The 21,901-nt window shown below is 40.4% G+C and overlaps 2 protein-coding genes across 12 annotated transcripts in view; one reads left to right on the top strand and one right to left on the bottom strand.

Moving 5' to 3' along the window:
- EML5 (EMAP like 5) overlaps positions 1–5,289 on the top strand; it is a 183,087-nt gene extending 177,798 nt beyond the window's left edge. For 7 of the 8 annotated variants that reach the window (XM_038545507.1, XM_038545503.1, XM_038545506.1 and 4 more), the window contains 4 exons: positions 607–710; positions 1,219–1,372; positions 1,651–1,751; positions 2,012–5,289. In XM_038545507.1, the coding sequence (XP_038401435.1) occupies positions 607–710; positions 1,219–1,372; positions 1,651–1,751; positions 2,012–2,048 (396 nt within the window). In that variant the 3' untranslated portion in view covers positions 2,049–5,289. The remainder of the gene's footprint in view (positions 1–606; positions 711–1,218; positions 1,373–1,650; positions 1,752–2,011) is intronic. The other variant, XR_005363659.1, reaches the window with a different exon arrangement.
- The window catches only part of ZC3H14 (zinc finger CCCH-type containing 14), a 54,649-nt gene continuing 36,971 nt past the window's right edge, over positions 4,224–21,901 (bottom strand). For 2 of the 4 annotated variants that reach the window (XM_038545517.1, XM_038545518.1), the window contains 6 exons: positions 18,580–18,654; positions 8,821–8,941; positions 7,707–7,843; positions 7,311–7,402; positions 6,419–6,525; positions 4,224–5,880 (listed from right to left, as the gene is read on the bottom strand). In XM_038545517.1, coding sequence (XP_038401445.1) covers positions 5,874–5,880; positions 6,419–6,525; positions 7,311–7,402; positions 7,707–7,843; positions 8,821–8,941; positions 18,580–18,654 — 539 coding nt within the window. In that variant the 3' untranslated portion in view covers positions 4,224–5,873. Of the gene's footprint in view, positions 5,881–6,418; positions 6,526–7,310; positions 7,403–7,706; positions 7,844–8,820; positions 8,942–12,873; positions 13,107–13,874; positions 14,035–18,579; positions 18,655–21,901 lie in introns of all 4 variants that reach the window. The other 2 variants (XM_038545515.1, XM_038545516.1) reach the window with 2 other exon arrangements.

Genomic DNA, 21,901 nt, shown 5'->3' with positions numbered 1-21,901 from the left:
TGGTGGTAGAGCACGCCTTCAGCTCAGGGCATGACCCTGGGGTCCTGGGATCAAGTCCCCCATTGGCCTCCCTGCAGGGAGCCTGCTTCCCCCTCTGCCTGTGTGTCTCTGCCTCTGTCTCTCCCATGAATAAATAAAATCTTTAAAAAATAAAACCTCTTAAGTTTTAGGGATGCCTGGCTGGCTCAGTCGGCAGAGCATGCAACTCTTGATCTCCTAGTTGTGAGTTTGAGCTCCACGTTGGGTGTGGAGGGAGGACTTAAAACCTTTCAAAACAACCAACCAGCCCAGGGGCGTCTGGCTGAGGAGGCCTATTATTGTGATTCTTGATCTTGGGGTCTTGAAGTCCAAGCCCCACGTTGGGCAAGAACTTCCTGAAAACACTGGAGTTCCAGAGCTTTCCAAGTTCTTGCTTTTTTATGCTTCACTGTTTCTGCATTAACAGCCTATCCCCATCAGTCCTCCTCTCCATTTTTTTCTAACAGACATTTGTAGTCGTTGTTAATGTTAGAAATGTAAATCAAAGAGCACATTTTGCTAGCATCCCATGGCCTTCTGATGTCAGTCACGTAATGGAATTCTCGTCCCATTTTAATACCACAAAAGGTCTCCACTGGTTGCTATAAACGGCAGGTCTATGAAGTGCCTTCAGGAAAACCCGTCATGGACCACGCCACCATGGACAGGATCACTTGGGCTACGTGGACTAGGTAAGGACCAAAGGTCAGTCAGGAAGACTGGAAAATCCTACTTCTGAATAGAGCCATCCCGCTGGGGAGTAGTAATTGAGTTTTAAGTTTATTACCTATCTTGAGTTCTTCCTAAGAAAGAACGATGGGCTCAGCTGGGATTCCTCTTCACTGAACACACTCGCATGCTTTTATCAAGGTTAAAAGCCTTTAAAGATGCCCTGATATTTTCCTTAACACATGAGGCTTAATCATAGGCAATAAAACCACGTACTGGGTACTATGAAGCAATTGCATTATCTAAATGCCATCTTGAAGCTATTAGAAATGGGACCTTTTAAGTTTGCTGTATAACAGGTAACCATGAGAAGCCAATTTTTTAATTTTTAAAACTTAAATTCCTAAAGCATAAGCATCTTTTAATTTTAAATCACATATTAAGTAGAGATGTAGAGACGAATTACCAAAAAACTTTTTTGGTAATTCATCTGTTTGCTATGATGGATTTTCTTTTATTCCTTCCCTCTAGTATTCTAGGGGATGAAGTCATGGGAATCTGGTCCAGACACGCTGAGAAAGCCAATGTCAACTGTGCCTGCGTATCTCATTCAGGAATCAGCCTTGTGACAGGAGATGACTTTGGCATGGTTAAGTTATTTGACTTCCCGTGTCCTGAAAAATTTGTAAGTCTGCTTTAATTTTTTTATGTAGTTTTACTAGCAACTTAGATTAGTACCTCTTTCCCCATAATTTAATAGCTAAATATGTTACTGTCTCCTGATTTTGGAGACATTTTTTAATACAGGTTCCTAAAATGTTTTTTGAAATTTACTAATCCCTTACTCTGAAATAAAAATAAAAGCTTTTAGAGATTATCTCCCCATGCCTGCAGGTAACCCCATCTTTGCAAACTATCCTAATAAAGCTGTGATTAGCCCTTTTGTTTCTCATTGCTTTTCAGGCAAAGCACAAAAGGTTCTTGGGTCATTCACCTCATGTGACAAATATTCGATTTACCAGCGGTGATCGACATGTCATCAGTGCTGGAGGGGATGACTGCAGGTTGGTAGCTTTCTCAGCCCAAAAAAGAGCAGACCATCTCTCATGAGGTAGTAAGAGATTTCACATCAGTATATTGTAGACTCTGAGTCAGCAACATGTAAGGTAGATAACAGGGTGGCTGCCTGGGGGTGGAGGTGCAAACTATGGAAGTACAAAATAAAAGGAGTTAATGAAAAATTTTACATAGGTATGATTTGAAAGCTCATTAAATTTCTGAAAATCTAGAAATATAATGAACTCACTTTTTTTTTGGATTGCAGTTTATTTGTCTGGAAGTGTGTACATATGCCTCACTGAAAGCTATGGATGCTGAGTAGACTCCATGTAACGAACAGCCTTGAGAGTCCAGAATTACAGAAGAGGAACAACAAAAAAACAGAACCAAACCTTGCGTGGGCAAGTGGTGCTAATTTAGGGTTGTAACAGGGACAAATGCCCAGAGTCATCACAATAGAAGACAGATAAGTTCAGACTGTTTGCTGTATGCACTGGCTAACTGTCCATAATCCATTCACTGCCAGATAGTTACTTCCAGAAGGGGTTGAGTACGTACTCCGTGAAAGCCAGCCCCCCATTCTGGGAGTGTGTGCAAACTTGGCAGGGCTGCTAGGGACGTTCAAGAGACAGCACTTCTCAAAAACAACCTTAAAAACTCGACTTGTGTCATTTTCATCCTCTCTTTACCAAAACGTTTTCTTTTTTAGAATTTATATTTTATTTCCAAGGTTCATTATTTAATGACTTATTTTATCCTTGTGGTTTACATGAGGAGATGAAACACACCCTAGAGGATCACAGTTTTTAAAAGGCAAACATTGTTTTCCCCAAGGAGATACACACAAGCTTTACTGAGAATAGAATGCTACTTAAAGCACCCAGAAACCTCTTTTTATAAAGGACATTTTCCTCCTGGCAGTTTTACATTCAGGAATAAATCCAAAGTTAGTAGTATATGATCACTACATTTTCATTTCTGAGCTGTCGATCCTTTTCTGTTCAGAAGTCCTAGCCTCTAAGCTGAAAAACTGAAACACAATTATAGCTTCATTAATGAAAAAGTAGTACAATGAAGTCATTTCCAGTGGTGTACAAATTAAAGTTTTAGGCGATAGTAGTTAACTGGGAGAGCATACTGAGTATTTGAAGATGTGATATAACAAACACTGAAGTGTTCAAGGTCACATTTACCAAGTTAAACAACTTAGTAGCTCTTGAAATAAAATTTTTATAGCTTTTTTTTTTTCTACTGGAAAAATTAACTAATCTGATGTATGCCACCCCATAGGCTGACTTCCAAAAAGAATGAATACAGGTCCACTTGTAAACTTGTCCATTAAAATTCCTTGTTGGTGGATTAGGGCTTCACTTAGACCTTTATCCCTATTCACTTTAACGCTGCCAAAGATCAGTACTTGCCGTTCAGGAATTTGCTGTTTAGCCTGTCTGTAGTTTCCTGAAGATTGGAGATTATGTAGATTGCTATTTAAAAATATATTTTTCTAAGTGTGATAAAGTTGAAGATGCTCTATCGGTCCTATGAATTTTTATTTTAATGTGTTATCTTTGTAGCATTATAGACCCCTTCAGGTTTCTGGAAGTTTGGTTTGACCAGACATGAAGATTCCTGATCTATTTTGTATGCCCAACACCTTGTAAATACTAACAACAGAAAACGGCTGAATGGCATCAGAGAGCCTGACGGGTGACTGAGTACCGAGCAGTAGCTGTGTCTGAAGGACTGATTAAGGCATGAAGAAGCTTCAAACATAAGATCATATTCACATCGGTGGATTCTCCTAAATGAAGTCAAATTTTAGAGTACACTAATATTAAATTTCTATCTGTGTAGATCATTAAAAGCCATTCAATAAATTATATTCCCCTGAACCACCCTCTCCCCCTGCCCTGTCTTCAGCCTCTTGCAGTTTCAGATGTTCCTTCTGAGCCAAGGCTTGCCGGCTTTTGGCTACAGAGAAATCCCATTTCCATTAGTACAGGTAGAAACGCTAATTCTAACCTTAAGCAAGTGAACCCTATAGGACAAAAGTGCTTCCACGGCAGCTCTGTTCCTCCACGTGGCCAGCTGAGAAGCCAGCCTGTGACTGTCAGCTCCAGCACTTCGCTCACGTTGAGTGCAGGTAGTCCTCCCACAGCCACTGTGTTTATATTATACCACCATCAGCGAAGGGGAGGTGAGTGACCAAGACAGGTCATGAGGAGTTGGCCCTGTGGTGGTGGTGGGTTTTTTTTTGTTTTGTTTTGTTTTTTAACCCAGAGATTTACATGTTTGTGCTGTATCTAAGCTCCTCAGTCTGTCACCTGAGACTTCGGGCACCGCCAGCAACTCGCTCCCTTGTGGTGATGCTTTTTGACAGTGGTTCATTTTAAACATTTGTTGGATAACTTAATCTACAGTCAACCTTAGCTTGCCCAGAAATCCCAGCAGCTGAAAGGCAACCTTAAACTCTTCAGTGTGTTTCCAGGCACTGTTTATTAAGTGGCAGAAAATATCCAATGTTAGCATGTTACCGACTTGTAAAACGGCTGAACCAAACCACTTAAGCCCTTTTTCCCATTGCTGTAGTAGAATTATGAATGCCATTTATAAATAGTGGCCCTCAAAGTTCACTTAAGTGTCTAGAAATACAACTTAAACTACATCTTTGCAGAAGAAACTTAGCACTGGAATGAACAAATGCCTTAAATTCAAAGGAGTCAGCTTTTTAGAATGAAGCAAGATGCTCACTTCACCCAAGCCTCTCCTGTGCACAGTCGTTCCTCTTCTAAGGTTTCATATATTTTTGTCTTAGGAACTGGCACCGCGAAGTGCAACTTATAGATGGTTTCATAGCTGGTTCTTTCTTTCTGCTTCCGAGAGAAAAGCAACGGCCACAACATAGACTGCTGGTTTCATGCTCTTTAACATGGACTTTTACTCCTGTTTCGTTATCCCTTGGGTATAGAACTAACTAATAAGTCCATGAACCTTTTTGTTGTTAGTTTAATTTGGTCCTGAGAATGTTTGAGTCTTTCTATCTTCTGCATTAATTCAATCTGTTCTAACCACTTTCAGCTTTGTTTTTAAAAAAAACTGCTGTACATCAGTCTTTAAGGTCAGTGATCCGTTGGTTATTTATTTCTAAAGCATCTGACACTTCTTGCCTTAACTACTTCAAAAACCACATACAGAAAACTGTGTACTGAATCAATAGTCCAAAAGTTTAGTCCTGTTTTTCAGTTTTACCCATCTGATTTCTGTAGTCAGTCATTTAAAATATACTATTCAAATCCAATTTTTACATTTAAAAACTTTTCTGTGGAGTTATTTCTGAAAATGTTATTTTTCAGAATGTGAGAATATATGTATAGCTCTAATCCTGTGAGTTTAAAGTCTGTTTTCTGATACATTCTGTATATAGAATTGTAAAAAAAAAAAAAAAAAAAAATTTGTATAATTTTGTGATAATTCAGCCCCCAAATATTTATTTAAAAAGTGTATGTTTATGTTAATAGTAAATGAAAGCATTTTAAGGAACTCTTCACCGTTTTTTGCATTGGCCATTCTATTTTTTACCTGACCCATCTTTATCCGGAGGTAAGACAAAGCAGCCTGTATTAATTATCATGCTTTTCAAACTAAATTCACTTAAAATTAAAAAGGAACAAATGACTGTTTTAAGCTGCCTCTGCACTTTTGGCCACTCTTCTGTTTTCACAGTGGATAATCCTTCGGAAAAGTGAATGCAATCCAACTTTTTAGAATAAAAGTGCTCCTCTCTCTAAATACATAGTAGTGACACTGTAGCCCCAATCCTGACACCACCACCACATTGTAAATGCTGATACTTGAAATAGTAGCGTACAAACACGCCTCAAATGTTTTAATAGAATTCAGCTTTTCCTTAAATGGTCTTTTCAGAGTCAAAACAAACAACAAAAAACACCCAATGTTAAAACCACTTAATAAACTTACAAACTTGAAAAATTAGACACTTCAGATAGGCAATAAACTTCATATTATGAAAGCAATATATTCCAAGTTTCAAAGATTTGACAAGTTCTGCAGAATATTTTCGTCAGTAGATGGAAACTCCACAATCTTCTGCCAAGGAGGACTGAGTGTCATTCACTGAATAAACAAACAAAAAAAATTAACTGCTTTACATCCATATATACCTGCCTAAAAAGAGTATTTTCACACAACAAATACCAGATTTTTAAAAAACAATAATTATATATAAGTTACATAAAGGATTAGGAAAGTTTCAACACATGTCATCCTTATGCCAAGAAAACTGATGGGAGATTTGTGAGCAGAACATATTCAGAAGGTAAATCGAATCTGGAGATTATTGAGGTGAATAAGTAATCGCTGGTAAAACAAAATTTGGAAACAACAGTTTCCAAAAGTGAGAAAATGATCACTTCCTCCAAATCTGTATACTTTGTAAATTTAAGAACATGTAGGGCAGCCTGGGTGCCTCAGTGGTTTAGCGCCGCCTGCAGCTCATGGCATGATCCTGGAGACCCAGGATCGAGCCCCACATTGGGCTCCCTGCATGGAGCCGAGCTTCTCTGCCTCTTTCTCTCTCTCATGAATAAATAAATCTTAAAAAAAAAATTTTAAGAACATGTGGCAATTAGAAAAGCTGTTCTTTCATCTTTACCTGGTTTGAGGTCGAATCCATTTCAAGGCATGTCGTGGTGGCACAGTAATGGTGGGATGATAAAATGTGCAGTCAGGTCTTGTACACTGAGTGTTAAATCTGCAGTGCTAAATACAAACAACAGAGTCTCAATGTTTGCAAAGCTAATGCAAATAAAAACAAGGCAATTTGAGACAAACATATGATGGCACCATATATATACAGTCTAACAGTATTTTAATACTGAGACCTGGAAAGATGAACACCCCTGCCCCCAGACACAAAATTCTAGTCAAAGAATAACAGTAAAATTTCAAAAAGAACCTTTGCATATACAATACAAACCTCTCTCCACCCTGCACATCAGCCCAGCATCCCTCTATCCACCGAGCCCTGGAAACCCTGACACCCAACCGCAGTGAGGCCTTTCAGGCAGCTTTCAGGCTTCTAGTTCAGAGGGATCATTCACTCTGATCATTAAATAAACAAGTGCAGATGCGTCCATCTTTAGCACACAGACGATTTAGACCATCAGTACAAGCACTACTGGATTTCATCATCTCAGTTTGACATGAGGTGGGGAGGAAAAACACTCCACAAACCACCCACACTTTTAGGGGCAGAGAGGAATGGGAACGCTAAGCAAAGAGGAGTTTCACTAAGAGCTCAGAATACGAACCTCAGTTTCAGACCTGCCCGAAAGGACCAGATAGGAGCTCATGCAACTAAGAAAACTCGAGGTCTTCAAGACCGGAATGTTAACTCCCTAACAAAAACAGTGATGTGGGGCAGGGAAGAGGTGGGGGAAGACCATGGGCACACATGACCTTCAATTTGCTAGTGCTCTTCCAGGCCTCAGAATTGAAAACTTCTCACTAATTTTAATAATTTTTGGGAAAATGAAAATTCTTACTTTTGGATGATAGAAGGGACATTCCATTTTCTTACAAGCAGGGAAATAACGGCACAGTTGACTACTAGAAGGTGGTGCTGGTGTTGCGATTGCTGACAAGAACGAGGACAAAGATTGATCAAATTTGGAAGAATAATTTGTAATGCAATCCGATGTTTTTATGAGAACCATTTTTAATATACAACGAGAAAATCTATATATTCATTAGATAAAAAACTTCAGAATGATCCTAAATTGGCACGCCTACTCTTTAAAGACTGGTTAGGTTAATTGATTCTGACATAATTTCTAAAATTATTCCTTTTTTTTTTTTTCCTTTTAAACTCAGTTTATAATCTCAAAATGTCATTTTCCCTTTTTTAGCTAAATTTAGTAGTACATAATAGGATCACTAACCTGGTTTTGGAGGCAGTACTGGAATTCTTCTACTCATATGAGTGAAGGGACAATCTGGTTTAGTACATTTTGCATCGTATTTACAATTTGGATGAACAAATAAACATTTTTCAGCAAATTTACAATTGGGGAAGGCTCTATAAAACAAAAAACATTTTTCACATTTAATCTTCTCAATGCATCATTCGTTTTTTTGTAGAAAGGTTCCTTACATTCCATCACTACTTGTTTTGAGAAACACAGTATCGTAAAAAGGAAAACTCCCATTTTTTCTTAAACTATATTCTGTGCCTAACATGGGGCTTGAATTCACAACACAGAGATCAAGATTCGCATGCTCTACTGACTGAGCCAGCAGGTGCCCTGGGAAACTCAATTTTTAAATGAGGCCAGATTTCAAAAGACACAGTTGTCTGTTCCAAAGCCTAGGGTAATAAAAGATTTTCAACTTAAGTCACGACCATGAAAGACAACGGGATTTTTTTTGTGTTAAGAATCACACCACTTACTCTTTAAGATCCATGTTTGCAATATTTTATGAAGCAAACTCAATATACTGAGCATAACATATGTGCAGCAAAGCACCACTAAAAAAAAAAAAAAAAAAAAAAAAAGAGCGAGAGAGAGACTCATCCTGTGGTCTCCCTCCGTGTATATCCAAATTATTCTCACATCAAAACTTCCATAAGGAAGTCAAAATATGGAGATTCCACTTCTAGGGCCCAAAAAATATACACGTATTTTTAAAATATAAAAGCCATCTCTCAAAAGCTCATGCCACTGAACCAGCCAACTAAGTCCAAAATGTTTTGTCATGACCTGTAACTAGTTTTTCCCCAGTGCCTTAAAAGCTGTGAATAGGTCTATGAACAACACATACAAAGCAGGGCAGTTACAGAAACATCTCTTAAGGGTACAGAGAAGCCTCCTCCCACCTCCCCACTCCCTCAAAGGAACACACACCTCTATTACACAAGTGTGCTACTCTGGGGACAATGGTTAAGTGTCACGGCATTCAGGTATACAAGTCAAACTTGTTCAAAGAAAACAAATGGAGTAAGCTCTAAGATCTAGAAATTAACCTGAAAATCAGAATCAGCTTGTTGCTACTCACTTGCAAGGTGAAACAGGATGATGGTAAGCACACTCATCCCCATTTTTACAGGCAGGCCAGTACTTGCAACGCTCCAGAAGTTTTTCTGGCTTCTGGACCACACTCAGTTCACTCATTTCAGCTAGAAAAGGAAAGAAAAATATCTCATGAAGTATGATCGATTCAGTACATGGCACCTTTAATACATTTAAAACTCAGTCTTAAAATCTTACATCTTCTAGGTTTACTACAGTCATACAAAATAAACGAGTCTGATACTCTGGTTCACACAGGTTAAGAGCCTGTTAGAAAAGGTCACCAGGAAGTCAACTGCGGTTCTCACTGTGAAAAGCAGAGCAGACAGGGATGCTGCAACTAGAGCCAAAGTTCTCACCCCAAGCCCCAGTGCTCAATATTATTTCAGAGCTGAATTAAAATGAGAGGGAAGAATGCCAAGTAGGGAGCCAATAAAAAGAAAAACTGCAAACACAAGGTGAGAAAGAACATGAAATGAGGCTCCCAGGTGGCTCAGTGAGTTAAGTGTCCGGCTTTGGCTCAGGTCATGATCTCGGGGGTCCTGGGATCAAGCCCCGTATCGGGCTCTATGTTCAGTGGAAAATCTGCCCTTCCCCCTGCTCATGTTCTCAAATAAGTGAATCTTAAGCGCGGGCGCGCATACACACACACACGTGAGCTAGTAATTCTCCTGTCCAGACACCATGATGAGTGGATCATACACAAAAGCATTCCCACTGAGGTATATACACAGTTCAAAGTCCAGATGATAAAAACTCACATCAATAGGAAAAGTATTTTTGCTTAAAATGGATCACAAAATGCCATCACCTCCAGGGACCTGCAGATCACCAAGCAGGGAGTGTGGCTGGGTCTAAGATGATCAGAGGCAGACAGCCTTGGTGTGGAGGAAACCCAGGAGAGTAAGAGCAGCCAGGAGAGCACGTGCACGCACCATCCACGGGCTCACTGCCTGCCACTCCCTCTGAAGGTTGTGTCCAAGGACAGTGTAATCAATCACCAGTGTGTGGGAAAGCAGGCCCCAGGTTGCCAGATTGTCTCCCAATTCAGAGAAAGCTTAAAACCTTTTTACATGACATACAAGTTTAAATACTGGCAACGATGTATATTTGAAACAGAATAGCCCAATAAATTCATGTCCAAACACCATAATGACCTTCAACTTCTGAACCAAGACACCCTAGCTTTAAAAAAATTTTAAAAAGCCATCATGGGGGATCCCTGGGTGGCGCAGCAGTTTGGCGCCTGCCTTTGGCCCAGGGCGCGATCCTGGAGACCCGGGATCGAATCCCACATCGGGCTCCCGGTGCATGGAGCCTGCTTCTCCCTCTGCCTGTGTCTCTGCCTCTCTCTCTCTCTCTGTGTGACTATCATAAATAAATAAAAATTAAAAAAAAAAAAGCCATCATGGGTATTACATAGTAGGGTTCACATTCGTAATTATAAAACCAAGTATCACTTCAACCACATTGCTCTAGTCCTTTTGCCTGAGATCGGACAGTTCTGACTCTGTAGCTTAGCTGAGCTAGACACTGTGGTCAAGTCTCCTTATCTATGCAAAAAGAAAAGAACGTCTTCCTTAGAAGTTTTATGACTGAAGGAAACAAAACTGCAAAGTAGGCAACCAGTCAGAACCTCACAGTGTAGCGGTATCCTGAGAACATACTGATCCAGTGACCCAACCTCGGTCTTCACTGCAGGAGAACAAGACACAAACCCAGTCCCGGAGCCAGACAGGAGGACCAAAGAGCTACTGTAAAACTATGCCTGATACACAGTTTTCCATCCTACTCTTAAAATAGTAGTCACTGTTTAGCTCCAGGATATAAAAGTATCCTTAATTGCCAATAAAATCCTGCATGACCGGGAAGAGTTGTTTTCTCCAATTTTAAAGGTTTCTGATATCCTGCCTGTGGAAAGGCGTCCTACCCTCCTCCAAAGGAACACACGTTAGTCTACAGTATATACATGGGAACACAGTCCACATGAAACAAGTTAACAGAACACCCAAGTGCAGGTCGGTTGGAAAATGGGAGCAGATACTCATGGGCAATATTAAAATAGTTAAATACTTTACAAGGAAACATTATCCTTCTACTAGAAATGTTAGATCATATACACAGAGGTCTGATTCCGGTTTTCCCCAACATTTACTTCAAAAGCCATTAACACTTTTGTTTAAGATTAAGCAAATTCATTTTTTACTACAAGCTACAAAAATCTGTGCTGCCAGGACCCCTGGGTGGCTCAGAAGTTGAGCCTTTGGCCCGGGGCATGATTCCCAGGATCCAGGACCACGTCCTACATTGGGCTCCTTGCAGGGAGCCCTTCTCCCTCAACCTGTATCTCTGCCTCTCTGTCTTCTCACTCTGTCTCTCATAATAAATAAGTAAAAATCTTAAAAAAAAGAAAAAAATCTGTGCTGCCATTCAATGGGCAGGGGAAGGCAGGGAGTGCTGCTGATAGCCGCCTCGAAACACTGGACTTTTTGCCAGCAAAAGCACTCACGAAGTTTCAAATTCCCTGCTTGGATGGGGGGAGACCAGAGCCTCTTTGTGACTGTTATTTGGAGTCCCTCGGGCCTCACTTATGCTCTAACTTCGGCAAAGCTTCATCCTCTGGCAGCAGTGAACCAGTGAGTCCCAGATCAAAGCAATGGTACAGGAGGCTCGCCGCTCATCACCCTACCCTCCAGAAGGGCCACAACTCATGAACCCTAGGCAAGAAGTCTAACATGTTCCAGAGGGGCGCTGTGAGGACGTACACACCAGTAAAGCCTAACTCACACATCTGCATGCAAACAAAAGCTGACCCTAATTTTTCTCTCATTTGAGACAAATGGGAGAAATCTGTACTGTAGGACTATGGCAATCCTCAGCCACTTTTATCATTTAAAATTTTTTCTTCTGGGTCGCCTAGGTGGCTCAGTCAGACATCCGCTGCCAGCTCCAGTCATGATCCCAGAGTTCTGAGTCGAACCCAGCACCCTGCATCAGGCTCCCTGCCCAGCAGGGAGTCTGCTTCTCCCTCTGCCTCCTCCTCCCATCCCAACTCATGCTTCTCTCTCTCAAATAAAATCTTTAAAAAAAATTTTTTTCTTCCTTTTGATAGGGTCAGACTGTCAACTCCTCCCTCCACCAATCAAAACGAGGACATTAACTCAGCCTAAAGAGTATTCAGTGCGACAATCTCCTCACTCACTCCCGATCTCCCCACTACAGGCTATATTTTTTAGTGACTGAAAAAGGTACTGAATCCATCTTCAAGTCTCTGCCAAGAGGATTAACTTACAAAAATATCAAAACCCCATTACTGTTTTTTCTTTGATACTATTCATTTTTAAATTTCAGTAACTGTCTCCTCTCCCAATGAAGGTGTTTCTAAACATTTTACAAGATATGAGTACACAACTACCATTCTCCGTCACAGACAAAAATGTGCAGCAGTATGTGCACCTGACACCAGGTCCAGGGAGAGAAGAGTGAGTGATATAGAGTCATCTGCCTAAAAAGCAGGCTGTGATCTGAACAAAGTTCATCCTACTTCTAAATACTATGTGCTTTGATACTAGTTAATTTAAACATAAGGTCTTTACTAAACTTCCATGCAATATCTTGGACAGATTAGGTGAGAAACTCCTTTCTTTCAAAGGAATTTCACTGAGGTAAAATAAGAATCAAAATCCAAATTCAATTTTTTGTCAAGTTAATTAGAAGAGACTCTTGCTGTTATGGGCAAGTGTAGTTTCTAAAGGAAAAAAGTAAACAGTGTAGCAAGAATGATAGTTCATCCTCTAGCAGGCCTGGTTAAGAGGTGAACCCCATGACAGCACTGAAGCAGCAGCCCACTAAGAAACACACACAGGACAGTCTCAAATGCAACTCATTGTTTTGTCTAAGAAAAGAAAAAAAGCCACTACTGAATTACAAATAAAAGCGAAGCCTCCAACCAATATTCATTCCAGGTAAAGAGACCGGTCCCAGATTTCCTGCACAATGACAGCACCCTGGAAAGGGAAAATCTGAGCTCTCAACACACCATTTAAAAAGCTACCATTTGGGTCATCGAGCTGCCTGCTCATCAACTGCAACTGCTGTGGGTGGAGGAGACCTCTGAGTCCCTTGTTTGAGGCTGCAGTTTGGTTTACAGGTTTCACTCCTTCAAAGCACATGTCCTCCTCTTGATCTGACATGTATCCTGGGGGGCTGGGGACACCATCCAGCGTCACTATAAACTTGGGACTTGCAGGTTTATCTGGTTGTACAAGATCTCTGCCAGACAGATAGAAAATACCATAGAATTAGGGAAACAAACACAAAACGCTGAGCCTCCTACAGTGCTCTTCAGCAGAACTATCACTCCCTTACTTGTTGGTGGTCTCTTCAGTAGAAAAACACCAAACAAACTCAGTAGGACTTCCAGGTACAGCCCTGGTGGCTTCCGCTAACACGCCAGAGCTACGGCCAATTGCTGTGGCATTACCGCCAGCGACCCTCCAGGCTGCACTCAGGATAGTATCCCCTCCACCCTGAACATCATCGTCCATTTGATCTTCATAGGGTTACATGGATAAACTGAAAAATCAGCATCTATGCTCAGAACACAATGGCCAAAAGTTCTATATTTACACTGGTTTTATTATCTGTATGTTTGTTCCTTTATTCCATTTTCTAAGGGAAGAATATTCCATTTTCTAAGGGAAAAATCAGCCCAACCCAATCTAACTCTCTGTGTGGAGATTTCGTGATTTTGATCACCTGACTTTTACATTTCATTTCCTGAATGTGCTTAAAGGAAAGAATCTTATTTACAGAACTAAATCATACATCAACTTATTTGTAGGTTAATGAATTTCTGAACAAGAAAGATGAACTGAAATTCCTGGAAACTGAATTTGGCTTACCATTCATGGCCTCATGACTAACTCAAAGCATTCTACACTGGGGGCTAGGATGGGGAGGAGGGAAGCGGGGAACTAATGGTTAACCTGCACTAGCTAATCAACATAAAAAGCTACACAAGAAAAAGAAACCATCTACCGTGTCTGCATAAGGTGTCCTGAAAGTACCCGAAGGGTATCTGCAGTCTTCATCCCCGACTCTTGGTTTGATGCCACTACTATTTCCTCAGACAGCTTTGGCTTCTTCAGAATAAATGATCTTGTGTCTGCATGGACCATGGATTCCATGTCATAGTAATCTGAGCCAAAAAAATTGGCCATAAATGTTTACTTTTGAATATACCTTGCATTCCCAACATCACACACGTGAGAAGAATGTCAATCTTTCATATATTTGTAATTATTTTCAAAGAAAAATCCCAACGGCTCTACCCAGGAATAGCACTGCAATTCTTTGCCAAACATCTTTTCAAGGGTATTCCTTTCCTCATTAACGGTCCATTACCTAGGGCTTCTAATCAACACTCCCTGATTACAGTACAGAAAGGTTCTTATGTGAGGCAGCTAATGGGACATGAACAATATAAACTTACTCTAAGTACAACAATATTTTCTAAAAATATAAAGAAAAATTCTCATATTCCCTAGAACTATGATACAAAGACTGCTTAAAAAGTTTTCTAAGATATGTTTTCTTCAGTTAGCACAGTGTCACTTAGAACACATCTTGATGAAAAGAATTCTCCTGGCATAATTTCTATGCAGACTATATTGGAAAAGAATTTAAGATGAACAGGCATTTAAAAAAAAAATACAGCAAAGAAAACACTGACCTTCAGTGCAAATAACTGCAGCTCATGTCATCTATAATATGCTTAAGCCTGACTACTTTATAAAATATGCCAAGAGCCCAGAGGGATGACCTATTAATATGCCATCAACTGACAAAAGTCAATGAGTTGTGCTTAAGGTTAATAGGCAAATAACAGACCAAAATCCATAAGATGTCCATTCATGTTCATTTAACTGAACAAACCAAAAACCTGAGAACTGAACACTGCGCTGGGTACACAAAGAAAAAAAAATAGAAAAATAGATGTACACACAATTTCAGAACAGCATAAACTAAAAGCTAACCCTAAAGGAGTAAGAACAAGGTTTTGGGAGGATACAGGAAACCTACTCCAGCTGGGGAATCAAGACAAAGCCTAAGATGATCGACATGTGAAGCGGATGTGAAAGGAATACGCAGGAATAACCAGAGGGAAGAGAGGGAGCCAGACAAGAAACAGCAGAGGAAACTGCATGGAGAAAGGCAGAGACTCTCATAAGACAAGAGGAATCTAAGACCTGCTGAGAAATGTGCTGAAAGTGGAGGGATGTGTGTGGTGGGCTGAGTGGCAGGGAAAGCCGAGGCATAAAGAATGTCAATGAGTATGGATTCTGATCTATAAGTCATAAAGAATCAGGAGAGGTTTCCAGGTGGGGAAATGACCTGATCAAATGGGTTTTTAGAAAAACATTAAGTTTGACAGTTGACAATGAGGCTATGAATTAAAAGATTCTCAACCTCTGTCCTATCTGAACCCACACAAGAGGGAGAGAAGACACAATGAACACACTTCATCAGCACAGGCACTTCACAGCAGTTACATTTTCAACTCCCATCCCAGGAACAAAGCAAAGCTGCCTTCCTCTGCAAGGGCCAGAGAGGGTAAAGAGAGATGCAAATGGAGGACAGCAGAAAAAGAGAAACAGGATCCAGCAAACAGGACAGGAGATGGAGAGGATTTAAAAGGCAGCAAGGATAAATTTTAATTTTAGATTTATTTAGTGTGAAGTCTTTGTGGGGCTCTCAGATGTTCAGAAGTTGAACTAAGAGGAGAGAGTAACAAGAGAAACAGCATTCAAACAAGGTGAAAGAAGTGCTGAACCAAGGTACACATGTTCAGTGCCGCCATCCCTCACAGGGAGCTGGGAAGCACACTTCCCTTCTACGTTACAGGAGACCCACATGCCACTCACTGCTCTTCAGTAGCTCCCAGAGGGCTCCCAGCCAGCAAAGGGAGAGTCCAGAATTTAGTCCAAGGCTGCTGCCTTCCTTCTCACCACCCTGCCCTCTAAGGCAAAGAAGTTCTATCAGTTTGCATCTCAGGAGAATATAAAAGAAATGAAAATAATGCTAAGGGTAGGATATGGGATAAAGTTAACATTTTAAGTAGGATGGGAAGAGAGGAAGAGATAAAGGAGAACATGGAATTAGGAGAAGAACAGAGATAGTGAAGTTCTGGAAGCTAAACAAAGACTTAAGAAAACATTGTAATGACATGTCCCACACTACAGAGTTTAGAAAAGCAGGCACTGAAAAGACAGCTTTTCATTCCACATGAGCCACTAGTCAACTCTGCAAGGCTCACGTTATCACCTGAAGCAGAAAGATGCAAGAGTTAGTGACACCTGGGTACAGACAGCAGGCTGAACCCATGCATTTAGTTTCCTCTTAAAACCCCACTAAAATGTCAATAAAGGGTTAATGTATTAACTCAAAAATAAACTGTAAAAATTGTATTAACTCAAAAATAAACTCAAAAATAACTGTAAAAGGAGACTACATTTTGAAAATGAAAAAATAAAACCTTCAAAAGCTGAGTCTTAAGCCAATAATGAAGCAATTCAATGTGGAGCTCAAGATTCTCTAAAGGCCGAGAAACTCGCAGCACAAGGGACCTTGGGAAGAGGCAGAGGTGTCACAAGGCCAATGCAGGCATGTTCAAACGTCCATTTCAGAAGTAGTTTTGTCTTCCTAAACTACAAATCTGTTTTCTTCATTTCTGATCCCTACCATACCTGTTCCCCTACCTCTATATTCAAGTTTTTTTGGAATAATTGGAGCCTTGCTTTCCCGTTGGTCAATGTTGGAGAGGCTTACAAATGAAGCATCATGGTCTTTGGCAGAATAGTGCTACAAGATAAGCTAAATGTATACTTAATATTAAAATTTTAAAAAGCACTTAGATTCCCTGATAACCTCTAATCATTTTCTCCCTTGGAGAAGAGTAGAGCTTATGAGTCTCAAAAAAGTCAAAACAGAGGGTCTCTTGACCAAGGGACGCCAGCCACATTGAAAGTACCATTCCAAAAATCAGGGAGGAGGTGTTAAGCAAACATCACATTGTAATTAAAGTTGAGGTGCCTCACTCAGCCCCTAATTACTTACTTAGCCAATTCACTACCTTGAAAGATCTTTCTTTGGAAAAGCTAACCAGTCCAAGAGGAAAAGCCTAAGGACGGTGACCTCAGGGTACCCCTAAGAAAGACAAATGACCCTCCCAGAATCTGTATTCAAATGTGAAGTCAAAAGCCCTCCAACCTAATGAACCCAGAATGCCAATCAGCTTTTTGAGTGTCCCACTTATAAATATAAGACAACTAATGATCCCCAGACATCTGAGGCAAACCTGTCATGAAAGACAACTGAAACAAACAACTTGGAGAAAATAAGACGGGGTGGGGAGGAGGGTGCACACGGGAATAATCCGAGATTATCTTTCATATCCTCAAAGAAAGAAATAACAGAGAGTATTGCATACATGAAATAAAGTCAGTGTGTGAAAAATAAGCAAAAGAATATGCAGAAACAAGAGGGCTCTCAGAAATAAAAACCAGGACAGGAAGTAATAAACAAAGAATGTAGTCACTCATATGCCTCGTAGAACTAGATGCTTCAAACTGTATGCGCACCATGGAGAAAAAGAAAAATTAATGGAAACAAAAAGAATGTCCAAGTGCCAATGAAGTAGATACAACATACACAGAGCTTAGCTGTCAGACATTTTGAAAGAAAATACCCTTATGTGCAAAGCAGGATGGAACGCTGAGATGACAGGGCAAAATCGAGGATGGAGAGTATCTAAACACTTTGATAGGCAGAAAGGAGAAGCCAGGAGAGAGGCAGAGACTAAAACTACAGGTGTGGGGATGACGCTCTAGTATTCATCAATGGGGGAGGAGCTGGCATCTGGGTGGAAGGTAACCCTGAGAGAGGACAAGTTCCTCCTTCTGAGACAGAACTAGGGAAATTAAGGGAATATACCTACTGACTGTGGAGGCCTGACCAAAGGGGAAGAAGAGCCACAGGGAGGGGTCAAAGCACCAGAGCTTCCACAATGGGCAGGTTTAGGGGAAACAGAAGGGAACAGGAAAAAAGAAAGCTTCTGAATTTAAGATTGCAGGTATCCCATGGCTCCCTTCATTAAGGCAGCATTTACTGGGGACTACACATGCATCTGCCAGGGGCCAGGCGCTGAGAGGACAGAGACAAATAAGGCACTTGTCCCTGAAGCAGCCCGTGGCAGGGGGTCCGTGTTGAGGGTAGGGGAGACAGGCAAATAATTAAACTATGGTGGCTCTAAGAATAACAAGTTCTTGGAGCCACAAGATGTGGTCCTGGTGAGGAGATTCTAAAGTGAAGTGAAAGGGAGGATAAGGCTGAACAGGCTACAGGACAGGAAGGCAGCTCAGGACATTGGAAAAGTAGGTAGAAAGGAGGGCAGGCTAGGGATTCAAGCTGTCCCTAGAGCAGGGGAGTGACGCCAACAGATTTCAGGGACTCAGGTAAAACGGCACCAAAGCAAGAAAGTTTTGAATGAGACAAAAAATACAAACACCATAAAACATGAAAAAAATGCAGATCTTGTCTCCTGGCCCTAAAACAGTTTCACAATCTAAGTATAGCATCTTAGGGCAGGATCTAAGATATACAAGATACATTAAATGAGGTGTAAGAAATGGAAATAGCAACTGAAAATGCTAGATTACAATGAAAATTTAAGATTATTACCAACCTTGACTGATCTGGAGAGTTTCTGCCATTACTGGGTCAATTTGCAGTCGGGATAATAACTGCCTCTGTTGAGTTCCTACAATACAAATTTTAAAACTTTATTAAGCTTAAAAAGCCAACAATACCAGTATGTAAGTTTCCCAGAAATGAAGCCTGAAATAATCTTCCGAGGTTCAGTCAAAATCTTAAAAATAATGTATTAGCTTCAAGAATGCAATTTAATAATACTTATAGATCAAAGATCTGTAAGACAAAAACCTGTACTCTGGGTTAAACCAAAAATGGCATTACAGGACATTCCTAGTTCTCCTTTGTCTGGAAGCCAGTTTTCTCAGACGGAATAAAGGTAAAAGGCTGCAAAAACCAGGAGGTGTTGTATGGACCCAGAGCTTGAGCTGGGATTGACAGGCAATGGCCAAGCACAAGATCCAGACGAGAAACCTCTCCATCACTTGACTTGGCCTCTCACCATTACAATTCAACCCCTACTCCTAAAATTGCAAAACACAGCATAGTTATCTGATCATAGGGTTCCCCAAAAGACAAACTATGAGCTTAGACTGATACAAAGAAAACAATGAACGAACAAGTCATGATACTCAGAAATCTGGAGTCCAGATCCTACAACAGCATGAAAACAATCATCTGAATTTAAGAAAAGATATTCAGCGAGAGTATTTATGATTTCTTAAACATGTTCATAATTTCCTCAGTTACACTGTGGCATAAGACAAAGCAGTGACACAGAACTGATTTTCTCTCTCTTCAATTTGATGATAAACTCTTTGAAGGCTGGGAGGATGCCACACTTCTCCAAGCCTCCTCCCCCACCATAACAGTGCTTAGGGGATATTAGGTACCCACTTGCAGATTAAAACAAATGTTATTGGGCACCCTGGTGGCTCAGCAGTTTAGCGCCGCCTTCGGCCCAGGGTGTGACCTTGGAGACCCGGGATCAAGTCCCTGTGAGCAGCCTGCTTCTCCCTCTGCCCGTGTCTCTCATGAAGAAATAATTAATCTTTTAAAAATAAATAAATAAATAATAAAATAAGTGTTATTAACAATGCATTAAAATAATTATTCACCATGATTAAGTGCCATGTTTCAGGAATTCAATGATGGTTCCATATCTGCAAATCTATCAACCTGGCACACTAAATTAAAAAAGTAAAGGCTAAGAATCATGATTATCTCAATATACGTAGAAAAACCATTTGACAAAATCCAACATCCATTTATGATGAAAACTCTTGACAAACTGGGTTGGTTTTTTTTTTAAGATTTTATTTTATTTATTTATTCATGAAAGACACAAAGAGAGAGTCAGAGACACAGGCAGAGGGAGAAGCAGGCTCCATATAGGGAGCCTGACGAGGAACTCGATCCTGGGTCCCCAGGATCACACCCTTGGCTGAAGGCAGCACTAAACCGCTAAGCCACCCAGGCTGCCCAACAAACTGGGTTTAGAGAGGACATACCACAACACAATAAAAAGCCATATATAACAAACCTACAACTAATATTATACTCAATGGTGATAGGCTGCAAGCTTTTCCTCTAAGATCAGAACGAGACAAGGATATTCACACTCACCACCTTTATTTAATACAGTACTGGAAGTCCTAGCCATAGTGATCAGACAAGAAATAAAAGACACCCAAATTGTAAAGAAAGAAATAGATAACATATATGCAAGACCCTAAAGACCCCACCAAAATACTATTCGAAGAAACCAATTCAAAAAAAGAAAAAAAAGGAATTCAGTGAAGCTGCAGAACACAAAATTAAGATACAGAGATCTGTTGTGTTTCTCTACACTAATAATAAAGCAGAAAGAGAAATTTAAGAAAACTATTCCATTAACAATTACATCAAAAAGAATAAAATATCTAGGTATACATGTAACTAAAGAGGTGAATGATCTGTTCTCTGAAAAAAAAAACTGTCAGATACAAGAAACTGAAAAGGAGACAAATAAACATAAACATATAAATGCTCATGGACTGGAAAAAAATACTCTTGTTAAACTGTGCCTATTACAGCCCAGGAGGCCCAAAGGTTTAGTGCCACCTTCAGCCCAGGGCGTGATCCTGGAGACCTGGGATCGAGTCCCACGTCGGGCTCACTGCATGGAGCCTGCTTCTCCCTCTGCCTGTGTCTCTGCCTCTGTGTCTCTCATGAATAAATAAAATCTTTTTAAAAAAAATTTTTAAATAAAAAAATAAAAAATAAATGGTGTTGAGAATATGGACAGCTACATAAAGACATAAAATGAATTTGGACCACTTTCTTAAACCCTATGCAAAAATAAACTCAAAAGGAATTAATGTAATATAAAATGTTGACCTGAAATCATAAAACTCAACAACTATACAGGCAGTTCAGGCGCCTGGGTGGCTTAGTTGGTTAAGCGTCTGTCACTGGCTCAAGTCATGATCCCAGGGTCCTGGGATCAAGTCCCACATCAGACTTGTCTGATTCTCCTGCTCCCTGACACTCCCCTCCCCCTGCTTGTGCTGTCAAATGAATGGATAAAATCCTTAAAAATATACATATATTTCTTGGCTATCATTCTCGGCAATATTTCTTTGGATTTATCTACTTAGGCAAGGGCAACAAAAGGAAAACAATTGGGTCTACACTAAACTAAAAATACTTTTACACAGTGAAGGAAATAAAACAAAAAGGCAACTTACTGAATGGAGGGGAGATATTTCCAAATGATATATCCAATAAGGGATTAATATCTAAAATACATAAAGAACTCATAAAACACCAACATCCCACCCCCCAATCTGATTAAAATATGGGCAGACGGGGCACTTGGGTGGCTCGGGTGGTTAAGTGTCTGACTTTGATTCAGGTTAAGATCTTCAGGCTCTGTGCTCAGCGGGGAGTCTGCCTCTCCTTCTCCCTCTGTTCCTCCCCCCTCCCCTCATGCCAGCACAAGCAGGCTCTCTCTCAAATAAAATCTTTAAGAAGGAGGGGGGGTGGGCAGAGGACTTGAATAGACATTTTTTAAGATTTATTTTAGAGAGAGAGAGTACAAGCAGGGGGAAGGAACACTGGAGAAGGGGGGGGGTGGGGAGGGGGGAAAATCTTAAGCAGACTTCATGCTGAGAGCATAGAACCTGATTCAGGGCTCGACCCCAGGGCCCCTGAGATCATGACCTGAGCCAAATCAAGAGTCAGAATGGGTCACCCAGGTGCCCCACTGACATTTTTTTAAAGAAGACATTGACATAGCTAACACATGAAAAAACATTCAACATCTATATTCATCAAAAATGCAAATTAAGGGCTCTGGATGGCTCAGTTACGTG

The sequence above is a fragment of the Canis lupus genome, chromosome 8 (assembly GCF_011100685.1).
Source record: "Canis lupus familiaris isolate Mischka breed German Shepherd chromosome 8, alternate assembly UU_Cfam_GSD_1.0, whole genome shotgun sequence".
Classification (NCBI taxonomy): domain Eukaryota; kingdom Metazoa; phylum Chordata; class Mammalia; order Carnivora; family Canidae; genus Canis; species Canis lupus.
Note: the sequence above shows the minus strand (reverse complement) of the source record. Positions and strands in the feature narration are given on the sequence as shown.